This window comes from Pygoscelis adeliae, unplaced genomic scaffold, assembly GCF_000699105.1.
Source record: "Pygoscelis adeliae isolate BGI_AS28 unplaced genomic scaffold, ASM69910v1 Scaffold57, whole genome shotgun sequence".
Lineage (NCBI taxonomy): Eukaryota > Metazoa > Chordata > Aves > Sphenisciformes > Spheniscidae > Pygoscelis > Pygoscelis adeliae.
In genome coordinates, this window is record NW_008825615.1 from 2,218,744 (window position 1) to 2,231,682 (window position 12,939).

At 37.5% G+C, this 12,939-nt stretch overlaps 1 protein-coding gene across 1 annotated transcript in view; it reads left to right on the plus strand.

Moving 5' to 3' along the window:
* The window catches only part of CEP162 (centrosomal protein 162kDa), a 47,839-nt gene that overhangs the window by 16,299 nt on the left and 18,601 nt on the right, over positions 1 to 12,939 (plus strand). Inside the window, exons 7-18 of the mRNA XM_009333111.1 lie at positions 2,081 to 2,196; positions 3,175 to 3,205; positions 3,594 to 3,716; positions 4,404 to 4,595; positions 4,762 to 4,843; positions 5,692 to 5,956; positions 7,132 to 7,399; positions 8,580 to 8,722; positions 9,531 to 9,758; positions 10,434 to 10,571; positions 11,501 to 11,613; positions 12,406 to 12,511. Of these exons, the coding sequence (XP_009331386.1) occupies positions 2,081 to 2,196; positions 3,175 to 3,205; positions 3,594 to 3,716; positions 4,404 to 4,595; positions 4,762 to 4,843; positions 5,692 to 5,956; positions 7,132 to 7,399; positions 8,580 to 8,722; positions 9,531 to 9,758; positions 10,434 to 10,571; positions 11,501 to 11,613; positions 12,406 to 12,511 (1,805 nt within the window). The remainder of the gene's footprint in view (positions 1 to 2,080; positions 2,197 to 3,174; positions 3,206 to 3,593; positions 3,717 to 4,403; positions 4,596 to 4,761; positions 4,844 to 5,691; positions 5,957 to 7,131; positions 7,400 to 8,579; positions 8,723 to 9,530; positions 9,759 to 10,433; positions 10,572 to 11,500; positions 11,614 to 12,405; positions 12,512 to 12,939) is intronic.

Genomic DNA, 12,939 nt, shown 5'->3' on the forward strand with positions numbered 1-12,939 from the left:
CTAAAAGAAAAACAGCAAAAAAAACCCCAAGCAACTGTCGATCAAAAACTGAAGGAAAAATGACCCCGATGTTGAAATACATCTTAATGTTTGAGTTACTCCAGTGTCTTCGCTGTCATCTGTATTTTTGTACTGTCTTTTCATACCTGAGTTTAATCTCTGTAACGTGCAGTTTTACTCTTACCTGATCTTTTTCCCAAATTTCCATGCTACACTCCTTCCATCTTGCTTATTTGTCTTTCACTTGTCATCTCTCTTTATTTCAGTCTTCGTTGCTAACATATGATAAGAGCGTATTCCTGTAATTTAATCAACAGATTGCATTTTCAAATTCATATACTTAGCTGAACTGTTGAGAGGTCCTGTTGTCAGGCTTGAATTTCCCAAACATAAAGAGGCTGTATTTTGTAAACCTTAATCACAGGAAATCTTTTCTCCTTGCAAGTTTGATTACTCTGTAAATTGCAAGAGATCGTGATAGTTGTAGCAGAAATGCTACAACAATTTGGTAGCCTTTTTCTGAACAAAAGAGTTGAAATTACTTGATTGTTACAGTTAGTTTTATGAAATTGATGCTTATGATTTTTAGGAAAGCAGTTTCTATGGAATACCTGGAATGACCAATCTGTGTGTTATGCGTGGTTTGGTTTAGTCTTTGTCAAAGTTCTATTTCATGAAATAGCAAACAAAATAGTGGATAATACGTGTGCAGGAATAGTATAAGGCACTGTGTATGTCTTAAGTCAGTATGAGAAAGCTATTTTCAGCTGATCAGACTTCTCACGGTCCAAAACCAAAGAGAATGCTGAAATAGTGACTTTTCATTGAGTAGTTTTTGCATATGAGTTAGACTGTGTGTCAGTTGTATTGGCGACAAAACACAGAAAGAACACATTATAAACCAGCGTTTTGCAATGCTTCTAGATTTAAGCGTGACAGATAATGCAGAAACTGAAGCCTGTAACCACAGGAGCTGAGTGGGGGAGATACGGCAACAGGGAAACAGAGCTTGTGGAAGGATCTAGGTAACTGAAGGAAAATAATTTGGCTTGTGTTGTGATTTAACCCAGCAGGCAGCTAAACACCACACAGCCGTTTGCTCACTCCCCCACACCCAGTGGGGTGGAAGAGAGAGATGGGGGAAAAAAAGTGAAATTTGCGGGTTGAGATAAAGACAGTTTAATAAGAAAAGGAAAGGAAAAAAAAATAATAATGATAAAAGAATATACAAAACAAGTGATGCACAATGCAATTGCTCACCGCCTGCCGACCGATGCCCAGCTAGTTCCCGAGCAGCGGTCACCCCTCCCCTGGGCAGCTTTCCCCAGTTTATGTACTGAGCATGACGTCACACGGTATGGAATGTCCCTTTGGCCAGTTTGGGTCAGCTGTCCCGGCTGTGCCCCCTCCCAGCTTCTTGCTAGCAGGGCATGGGAAGCTGAAAAGTCCTTGACTAGTGTAAGCACCACTTAGCCACAACTAAAACATCGGTGTGTTATCAACATTATTCTCATACTAAATCCAAAACTCAGCACTGTACCAGCTACTAGGAAGAAAATTAACTCTATCCCAGCCAAAACCAGGACAGATTACTTGTAAAATTCATTCTCTGACACACTTTGTGTTTTTAAATAATGCTTACTCTTGAGAGTGGCTAGTGGGCCGCCAAAGCAGGTCAGAGGAAGCAGAATTACAGATTCTGAGCCTAAAAACCACTGGAGTTGCCAAGGTGGATGTACAGAGTACTTTGTCTCCTAGGGGGGGGATTGCATCATTTCACCCCTAAGTGAGAGAAAGTGATTGAATAAAAGGGGTCAATTCAAGTACGCCTTGAGGAGACAGAGGTAAAGTATATCTGATCATAACACAAACTTCATTTGAATTTAGAGATATTATGTGTGACTTTTACTGTAGTTTTAGTATAACACCCTGTCTTGAAACCTTTCTGTTGCCTTTGTGAAAGGAGTAATAGTGGCAGTAGCTGTTCTTAGACGAGAGATTGGGGAAGAGGAAATAGCTTTCCCTTACTTCTTTATCTTCTTGAATATTCATTCTGTTTGATGTTTGTTTTACTTTTCAGGCAGCTACAGTGAAGATTTTGAAGAAGAAACTGATGCTAATCCTGCCTTTAAAACTGAGGGAAGTCAGGTGAATCAAAACATCATGTCAGGAGTTGATTTCAGTCCTCAAGAACAGGTATAATTTACCAAATGTTTATATTGCTTGCATGAATTGTAAAAGCTCTGCAATGTATAACTGTAAATATAGGAAACCTTTATATAATATGTACTATCTGAAAGAAAAGAATCTAGTGGTCCTGGGACTATATTGTTCTATTAAGGATATACACTTTCCTGTGATAATCCTTTCAGCAATTTAAGTCCTTCACAGGGTTTCCTGCTTACTCCTCCTTTGAATTAAGAACTGTGGACGGGAGTGCACAAATGATGAGTTCAGGTTGGAGCCTCAGCCTCAGAATGGGTAGTGATTAATCTCTCTCTTGGAGCCATTAAGGTGGTGTCTACACCAGCAACTGACACAGACCGAGGGACGTAGTTCTGTACAGAGAAGCAGTTTGGACAGAGGACCCAAAATCAATACTGTATGACCTTTGGGGGTATTACTGTCGACGAGCTTAGTCAGGTCCTTTGATGTGGAGCACATGTGGCTGGAGCACATCAGGTGCATTCCTGGAGCACACATTCTGATTTGTTTTTTTTACGAAAGGAGTCTATAGAGCACCCACGTGTTCATCTATAATAGATAAATGGTTTTTTTTTAGTTCTTTTTAAGTAAGCTTATTAGAATAGCATTTCTAGTAAATGTTTGAAAAGAACAGATAGAGTGGAAGTGTAATGTACTTACTGCTACATTATTTTCTTTTCTCAAATTACAATATAAGAGAACCAGGAAGGTGCAAAAATATTATTCCATTTATGCGGAGTAGCATTTAGTTCCCGGTCACTTCTGAGAGGGTTTATAGAGTACAGGATGTTGAGGACCTTTTGGCATCCTAAGGAGAGTTTTAGAGAAGTGCATATTCTTGGGGCACCAAGAACTGCTTAGTTCTAAGTACTGTTCTTAAGTTGTGGACCAACTTTTAAAGTTAGTCTAGATTTTTTTTTTTCTCCCTGAAATTAAAAAAGTAATTTTTTTTTTCTTTATTTTTGTTAGGAAGAAGCAAACACTGGCATGCTAGCTAAAGGTAAAATATAAACTTTGATCAGTAGGAGAATGTAACTTTTTGAAACTTTCTTACCTGATTTTTACTATTTTGATATTTTTCACCTGATTTTATTGTGTTCTGCTGAAAGTCTGTTGGACTGAAATGGTTAAAATTTCATCTATGCGTTAGCACTTCAAAGTGATCATCAATGTAATTTTTTATTTTATTACATCTAGTCAGTACTCAGATTTTGATGCTTGCAATCAGAATAAATCAGTTCACCATTAATGGCATTAGAATAATCTATATAGCATTTGTTGCATGTTTAGTACATCATGATAAACTTTGGTGTACTTCTAATTCCAGTGTAGACAGAGTATAAGTAAGAAAGTTGTGTTTTCTTTAACATTTATCTTACTGGTTTTAGTTGTATTGCTTGATTCACAAGATTCAACTACAGAACTTCAAAAGGCCGTTGAAACATCAGATGTAGCTCTAGGTGAACATTATCTGCCTGAAGAAGTCAGTGGAATTGAAATGAATGAAGCAGGTAAGGGTTGCTTTTAAAAAGAAAAAAAAAAAACCCACACAACAAAACCAAAACCCCAAAATCTTACTTTAGTAGAATAGGTGGCTCTGATGTCTTCATTTGTGCTTAGGTTATCAGTGAACATGAAGCCCTCGACTTTTAGTAACAAATCTTGACAGGAGGAGGAAATATTTCAGGAAAAAGTCATGTTTCTGCTAAGATGACACCTTTTTACACTTGGTTATTGTAAAGTTGCTTTTGACATTGCAGTTTGATTTTTAAATACCATCATCTTGGGTTATTCATCATAGCTAAAATTCTTCTTTGACAGTATTGAACACAATTATAAAATACATTCTCTTATCTAACTTTGTAAACAGTGTATGCTGCTTATATCCAGAGTATGGCTCTGGTGGCATCTGTTAAAATAGTTACATCACATGCTGTTAGTTTTAGTACTGATAAAATATTGAGGTGGGGGAGGGGGGCGGAAAGGCATGCAAACTGTAGATTGAGACTAATTAGTATGTACTAATTAACTTGGCAACTGTTTATTTTTATAGTAAAAATGGGGGTTTTAAATATTTTTTCCATAACTGAAATCACCACATAATAGACCAAGCTAGTAACTGAAATACAGGCTCCAGTGGGATGTTTCCCAAAACAGAAAATCCTCTAGCGTCTGTTATGAGCCTGCATTTTTCACAGGCACTTCCTATGGACAAACCACCAGTGACATGGAAGCACTACACCAAGCATACCATCATATTGATCAGTCTTTGGGAGACACTGATCAGCAAAAACTGCACGATTCTGCAACAGGAGTCTCAGAATACTTAGTGCAAGGTGTTTCACAAAATAATGACATCTATTCAAAAAACATGTCAACTATTGAATCAGGTAAATACCTCAAAGGAAGGCAGGTATTGTACAAGCATGTAAAATGAGTGAACTACTATCATCTTTAATACTCCATTTATGAAACATTTTTAAATGTTATAGTTTTTACAAATATTTTTTCTAAGGTTTTGTTTTGGTTTTTATAATTTTATTTTGCACTAATTAGATTTACCTACTGTGGAAGAATTGATGAAACCAATTAAAGGACATTCATGTAATATCAGAAGTTTTGACGTGGAGCCTGAAAGGTATTTATTTCAGAATATTAAGAATCATAATAACTTAAGTCCATTAACTATTTGTGAAAAACAGTTTACTAAATAACTCATCTGTCTTTTTTCCTTATTAAATACTGAAATTTCATTATGTCTTGCACTGGCATTATGGCATTTGCAGTGAATTATAAAATGAACATACAGGGTTAATTGGTTTAGACCAGGGGTTCCCAGACTTTGTTTAAGTGATAAGCAGCAGTGTTTGCCAAATCATTTGGAGGAGTGTTCCTCACTCTCACAGCTACCACAGCTAGCATCTCTGCTTTCCCAGTCTTCTGCTCTTTCCCCTCCCCCATACATGGATTTCCGGCTACATCCTATCCTAGTCTCCAGCCTCTATAATCTAAGATCAAATCCTGCTTACTCTCGTGGTTCTTACTAACCTGTGCTCCATACCTCCTTCTGGTTTGCTCCAACTGTTGTGTCTAGAGCAGAAAGCACGGGCCCCGGACCTGTCAGAAATAGGTTATGCTTAGCAAATGAGTTTTGGGAGCTTATCGCGCAGCTGCACCCAGCAGAAATTACCGTTCATTGTTCTATTAGTATTAATTGCGTGCTTGCAGGTGTTCATCTTGTAGCCGAGTTTGGTACCTCCACAAAAACAGCCGCTGCTGGGAAATGGCTCTTGTTCCACAGTGTGGAAGTGAATCTGTATAACTAAACCTGCAAGGTGGTTCTTAAAAGAAGCCTAGTGGGTCTTTCAAATTCAACCAATCTTTACAGCTGATACCTAAAGGAAAAATGGCCCGCTTTTCCCAGAATGATAGAAAAGCAAAGGGCAAAAGTCTTATTATATGTGACTTTATTCCTTTCTCTTGCAGTCCTGTGAAACTGGTAGGCAGCACAGCAAATGACCTTGTCAGCCACTCACCCTTTAAAGAGCACCAGAATAATACGGTTTGGGAGACAAACTTACTTGAAAAATTTAATCGAGAAGAAAGCATCTTTCTGCAGACAGCTGTGAATGACGATAACTTTCAGAGGGTGACTGAGAAAGACATTCAGACCAGTGAAGTACAGCTTGATGTACTGAGAGAAAAAATAGTACAAGACTCTCTGCTTTCACAAGGCAGCAAAACTAAAGAAGTAAGTAATATCAACCAGATTTTTATTATATGGAAATACATTTAAAATGTATATATTTTTAGACTGTCTGTTATTTGATTATGCTCTGATGTTTAGAAATTGAGAGACTGTTGCTGTTTTTCTTGAAACTCTCCTGTTACCATTGCTATTATTATAGGCAGCCAAATCTAGTGGCCTTTGGGACCAGCCAAAGAACCAGCGGGGTTCTTCCCGTCCCAGCCCAATATGTGCAAGGCTGCTGCGGTTCCATGTCCCCAGCTCAAGCTAGTAGCGAGTCTGAGCACGTGTTCCCATTCGGGGGACATGTATAAACACACAAAAGCTCAGAGTAGAGAGCATACCTACAGAGAGGACAGTTAGAAATACAGTTCAATAAGAATATAGGAGAGACTGCAATGATCAATGTAGGGCTTAGACAAGTGTACTGACCAGCAATCTGGTCATGTCACTAGCTTCTTTAATCTTATTTTCCCTCTATTTCCCACACTTGTTCCTACTTGATCCACCTTAATCTCTCCCTTTACCTAGTTTTTGTCCTTTACCCTAAACATCCTGTAAGTTTTGCACATTCTCACAATCCTCTCAAACGTTCCATAACAAGATTTATACAATCCTGAATCTTCTCCCTGCATCCCCAAATTCTCTTCTCCTTGCATCCCCTGAATTAGCCCCACACTCCTTTAGGCAATCACCTCTTCCGTCTGCAAGGTGTTGCAGGGGGAGAGGTTGTTTGGCTGATTTTCCCTGGTGGGTTTCCGGGAAAACTTCTGCTGGTCTTAGGAGTTTTGTGCTCTGTTTTTGATGATCAAGTTTAGTAGGGTTCCTCTGCCTGCCACTGTTCCTCTCTTCATCGCTGGGTTTCTGTGTTCACTGTGATTAGACTTTAGTCACGAGCTACCTGCTTTGGTAAGCTAAAGACCCTGGAATGTAATGCAACTTCCCAGAACAATTAAACAGAGCCAGTACAAAATACTTGCACTACATATACTTCTGTAGTGGTAAAATTCTGCAACATTACATACTATTAATTTGGTTAAAAATAATGCTTCCCACCACCCTGAGTCTTACAGCTGTGTAATTCTGGTAGCTGGTTCTATGTTCTTGTAGTAGTGAAAGCTACCTTCAGATTACACTAGAGCCTAAAACTTGTTTTAAACAAATGTGCTCTATCACAGGCTCTTCAGTCTTGTTCCTTGAAGAATGAAAGATCTGAATCAATGACAACTAAACCAATGTTATACAAGAATATCAGAAGTCCAGCACCTTTACATAAAAAGAAATCTTCATATGGTCCTCATGGGGTGGTTAGAAGTTCTTGGTACGGGAAACCCACTTCACTCTCAAAACAGTCTTTTCCAGTTAATGAAAAGAAAACACCAAAAGAAACTTTCAAAAAGACCGGTGTGAAATCCAAAAGTCCTGCAGATAGAGCAAGATCTAAAGGTAACTCTATCGTAAGAAGTCGTGAGTTTTAAGAGCCAGAGAGCTTTGCTGTTCATGCTTCACATTTAAAAAAAAACAAAACCAAAAACATTTCAAAATGCTGTAGAAGAACTCTAAACCCAAACACAATTAAGTACTAAATTTTTTCTATATCAGCATGAAGTTGCTGGAAGAAAGACTTTTAAATAAAACTTTGCACTGTAGTCTTGTTTCATTTTGACTCACATACACCACCACTATGTTTGAGGCTTACCTATTGTTCACCAGTAGGACCAAAACAATAGAAAAAGCTGGTGTTCACAAACCAAGTATCTACAAGTTACATTTTTCATTACAGTAAATGCAAAGATTTGCTGACACACTAACTTCTGTGTGTGATGCCGAATCTCTATTCTCAGCTGCTTCTTTTTATCTTTGCTTTCCTAGAGTACAAAGAAAGCAGTAAAAAGAAAGTCCTATTTTCTGTTCACGTCTCTTGTGACACTAAGGAATGGAGAATACCAATGTAGTCCCGTGAAAGCTGAGTTGCAAGTAAAGGACTGAACTTTTTCATTTTTGGGTGAAGCCTGAAGAGTTTAATGAGATAATTCAGCTTAGTGTCTTTGCAGACAATGTTTGCTGTCTCTGAGGCATGGGAAAATAACTCTACAGATGCCCAGGTTTTAGCACACTTCTAGCATGCAATGCCTTTAAAAACCCTGCAAGTAGTGTTGGGAAAAGCAGTTTAGGATTATGTTGCCCATCTTAGGGAGGTGCTTCAGTGGCAGCTGTCAAACTAAGGGACCTTAGTTCCTCAGTGCATTGCTGTGGTGCTCCCTGGAGAAGAGGAGGGTGTACAGCCAGATGGAGGTGGTGAAGTGAATGACAAGTCCCGAGAAAATGAGGCCACTAACCTCAGAGAACTGAGGTTAACCTTGTTTCATGAAGGATTCATTATCCAGCTACTTGTTTCAGTTGTTCCCTTGGGTTTTGTTTTATCTTGTCATCAGTTCCTTACTTAAAAAACCTACATTTTCCGTGATGTCTCATTGCTCTCAAGTTTCTATATTTAATTCAAAATTCAGGTTGTAGAATGCTTAATTTATATGCCTAAGGGGTGGATCACATGAATAGATTTTTTTGAAAGGACATTAAGTTCTGAATTTAATTTTGTTCTATTTTACTTTCTGCCTAAATGAAGAAGCCTTGTTTGCTACTAGGATAATAAAATCTGCAACAAATGAACCAACTTCGAAGGAAAGTATTAACAGAGTTATGTCTGGTCAATCAGTTGTTAACAATCGTGGACACCAGGCTGTGGATTATTGCGGGCAGTATCAGCATGTAAGTAATAATCAGTGATGCTCCTAATTACAGTATGTACAACTTGGTTTGCAAGCCTATTTTGTCAAGACTTTTAATAATTATCACAAGATTGGCAAATGCTGAAATATTGAATAAAGACTTTCCTTTAGTCAAATACTAGTGTTTGCTTTTAAAATATGCAAGTATAATCATACTGCTTTTCAGTTGCTTGGATAATTATGTTGCTTGGGTGGTTCTATACACTTAAAGTTGGAATGCTAATTTCTAAAAATTACTATTTTGTGGTAGAAAAGGGGAAAATTTTAAATAAAACTTTTACTTAAAAGTATTCTGTTATGAATGTTAAATAGTACTGCTGTTTGGGGTATTTTCTATTTGCATTGCATTGAATATTTAATAGTATCTTCTGACTTCTCCAAGATGACTGAATTTGCAGCACCATGATGGATTTTCCTTCTTCCTTATAAACTGTATAATAAAAATTATTTACTGAATACCTAAATCATCACTGCTTTTCAAAAAGTAAGATGCATAATAGAATAATTCTGGTAGCCGTGTAGTGGCTCTCATATGAGAGGTGTTTGTTTCTTGTTGGCTTTTTTTTGCCTTGTTTTCCTCATACATACTTCAGAAATGGGAAAGTAACTCATTAAAGTAAATGCAGGATGTTTTGCTATTAGAATGTTGTGGGTTTTTTTTTTTCTCTTCAAGTGCCTTATGTGGTTGCTGAGAGCCAGACATGCCAGTTAAATAAAATTGATGAGCGGAATTTTTTCATAAACAATCAGCTCAGTGTAATGTTTCCCTGAATTTTTCTCCTCACTAGGATTTATCATTTTCTCCTATCAAAAGTTGTGATAGAGAACTATATTTGCTAAAACGAGTACAAGTTGCAGAGGAGGACCTGAACGCAGCTCGTGATTTGATTCAACAGCTAACCAGCACAGTTTCACAAAAAGATAAAGAAATAGAGACAAAGATAGTAGAATTGAAAACACAGCATGAAAAAGAGCTTTCTCGGTTGGGTCAGGAAAACTATGTTCTTCAGAGTAAGGTACTTTATCATCTTGTATCCCATTACTATAGGACAGGAGAAACATTGCTTCTGAAAATTAAATTAATGTTATTTTACATGAGTTGTTAATGAGCAGAAAATCCAGATTCACACACATACTGCTAGTTTGTAAATGCATACTCGCTGTTACATTTATTGCCCATAAGACATGATCTTTTTTTTTCTACAGAGATAAACTATGTTATCCCAAGTTCCTTTAGTTTGCTATTTTGAGAGTTCTGCTGCAGGTTTTTTGCAAAGATTTAACTCACTTTTATGTAAAAAAAATAAATGAATAAGAGATTAACAGATACCACTTGTTATAGATAAGTACTATATGTTGAGATATTGGGGGGGGGGTTGATGCATTTTTCAATGATGTGTTTTGTCTATATGGCATATTCCCAGGGTTTTTCCACTATACCCTCCTGTCTAAATACATAAGAACAGAAGAGGGAGGGTAAAACTTTGTTAACTTTTCCCAAACCTTTTATACTTTGTTCCTGTTTTGTAATGCTTCTGTAAAACTCTAATAATAAGATTGGCTCATTGGTCTGCTTTCATATCTTTATGAAAAGATTGACCTTTTTATATTATAAAAGTGTAGTCTTGTAGAGAATTCCGTATTGCTAACAAAACTTTCTTATTAACTGCGTGTCTTTTTCTTTCTGAAAGTTAAGAAGTATGGAAGAGCTGACTCAAGAAAAGAGATGGACCCATCATACAGCAACGATTCCTGTCACTGAAGAAAAACTGGCACAAATACAAAAAGAAATTGAAGATCAAGAGGTCATTATTCAAGGTTATCAACAGGTATACCACACAGCATATTGAGCCAGTTTCAGAAACAAAATTGTTTAATGGTTACTACTTTTCTGTAGAAAACAGTTACCTTGCTATCTAAAAAGTGGGTGAAATTTAGGTGTGAAGGGCAAACATGTATTGCACGCTTAAAAAGTATTTCACACATGCCTAGTTCGGGCTAAGCTTTTCCATGATTCCATGTAACTTTTTTAAATTGTAAAAATATGCTGACTTGTCAGTTGAGAACTGGGAAAATATGGCCAATAAAGAACCACAGACTTTTTGCCCCAAATGTGGTAGAAAACTAGTATTTTTAAGCAATATGAGAAAACTGGAGGGTTCTGTTTTTAAGATGTTTTTCACAGGACCTGAGCAGCTGATTTCAAGGAAACCTTATTAGTGTGCCTGATTTTTATTACTTAGTCAAGTGTAGAAATAGATAATGCAAGCTTAATAATCATTTTGAATACTTGCAGCTGTAAAATCAAATAGGTTAGTTTAACCAGCTTCCAGCTGGTGCTTGGCAGCATTTCTTGGTATGGGCACGATGTCTTGCCAGTATGGCTGCGAGCGTCCCGAATCGGTGATAAACCGGTTTGTGTCCACAGGATTGGAGCATGGGCAGGCTGAGCTCTGATCTGTCAGCACGCATCCACGTATGTGCTTTTAGAATATAGTTGGGATAGCTTTGCAGAGGAACTGGCCTAGGCTCTCCAGAGTGAACAGACACTTGGACAAGTTTGCAGAGGTCGCTGTATACTACTTTAGCATAAAGATAATGAAAGTAGATATCCATTTTAGAAACTTAGTAATAAAACATTTAGTGTTTGCTTCCACTGTTTCAGTAGGCAAACTATGCAAGTCATAGACAATTGTTTTTTGAACTGGATAAAACAGTAATTTATGAATATTCTTTAACTTTGTCTGTCTCATCTTAGGAAAATGAGAGGTTATACAAGCAAATGAAAGAGCTACAAATCGAAAACAAAAAAAATGAGGAACAAATGTTTAAGGAGAATCAGTGTTTAATGTCTGAATTAATAGCCCTAAGGTAGGCTGATTTAAACATCTGACCTAAAATCTCTGGAGTTTTCAGCTGTGTTTATTATTTTATTTATGAAGAATCACTGCAGAGTCTGTCAGGTGCATATTTTCCAGTGTTTCTTAGGTTTGTGGTTTTGTTTTTTCTTTTGAGAATTGGTTTATGTTGATTATGGGCACTTAATTCTTCTTGCTGATGTTGCAGACCTATGGGAAGACTAGAGTATTCCATTTGGGGAACATTTCAATGCTAAAATTCAAATACTCTTATTCATATCAGAATGTGTAATATGTGTACTACACTTGTTCTGGTATTACGGCTCTGCTCACGTGTCAAAATATTTTGATACTGTTGTAAGATACACAGTAGATCAGGGGCCACAAGAGATCCTGGTAGTGGAGGAACCGTTAGATTCACGGCACTGTAGGTCCTGTAAGATTTGCATCCTGTGCTAGTAATGAGGGAAAAACCTAGCAATTGCATGTACTGCTAATTTACAAATCTTTGCCTGGGAGAGGCCCGTAGATGAGTTCCACTGATGCAGAGTAAGTTTTGTTTCCCTCCCTTGTGTAGTCCCAACAAACAAGTTTGTGTGAAGTGAGAAGATTTCACCTTACAGGTGAAATTTTTTGGTATAAAGAGGTACTGCGTAGTTGCTTCTTTCTTTGTTTTGAGCCTGCACGGATTGACTTTGCGGGGCCATTTGGCGGGGGGGAGGCGGTTTGTGTTTGGTTTTTAGTATGCCACTGTTAGTATGCCAAGTCACCACACTGCATAACTGTTCTTGCTCTTGCCATTTAGAGAAAAGATAGAGAAGACTAATATCCAGTCACGAATCATGCAGGATTCTGAACCAGCCAGAAATCAGAGTTTCACAGAATTGATTTCAGAGCTTCGAGCAGCACAGGTGGGTATATACCAAGCCTGTTTTTCACGTGTTCTTACAAAAAGTGCATAACCATCCATACTGTAGACTAATAAAGTAAATTAAGAAGTGGAGCATGCTACTCTTCTACAGCGTTAATTATTTGCCGAACTTGCATATCACAAATGTCTCATCAAACAAACTTTCAGAAGTAATCCCCTAAGACATAGATTCACTGGAAGAAGTGCAGTGTTGCCATGTTTACTGGCAATTCTGAAGTATCTTGTGAGAGCTTGCAGAAAGTAGCGATACCTCTATACCTTTCCCGCATAAGACAAATCCAGAAGAGTGTTTGTCCCTGCTCTGTCCCGAGTAAGTTCTAGAAAAGAACATCAGAGTGAAAAGAATCATTTATTATTCACTCTTGTAACTTTTTTTGTAGTCCTATAGATGCTTGTGTTTTTGAGGGA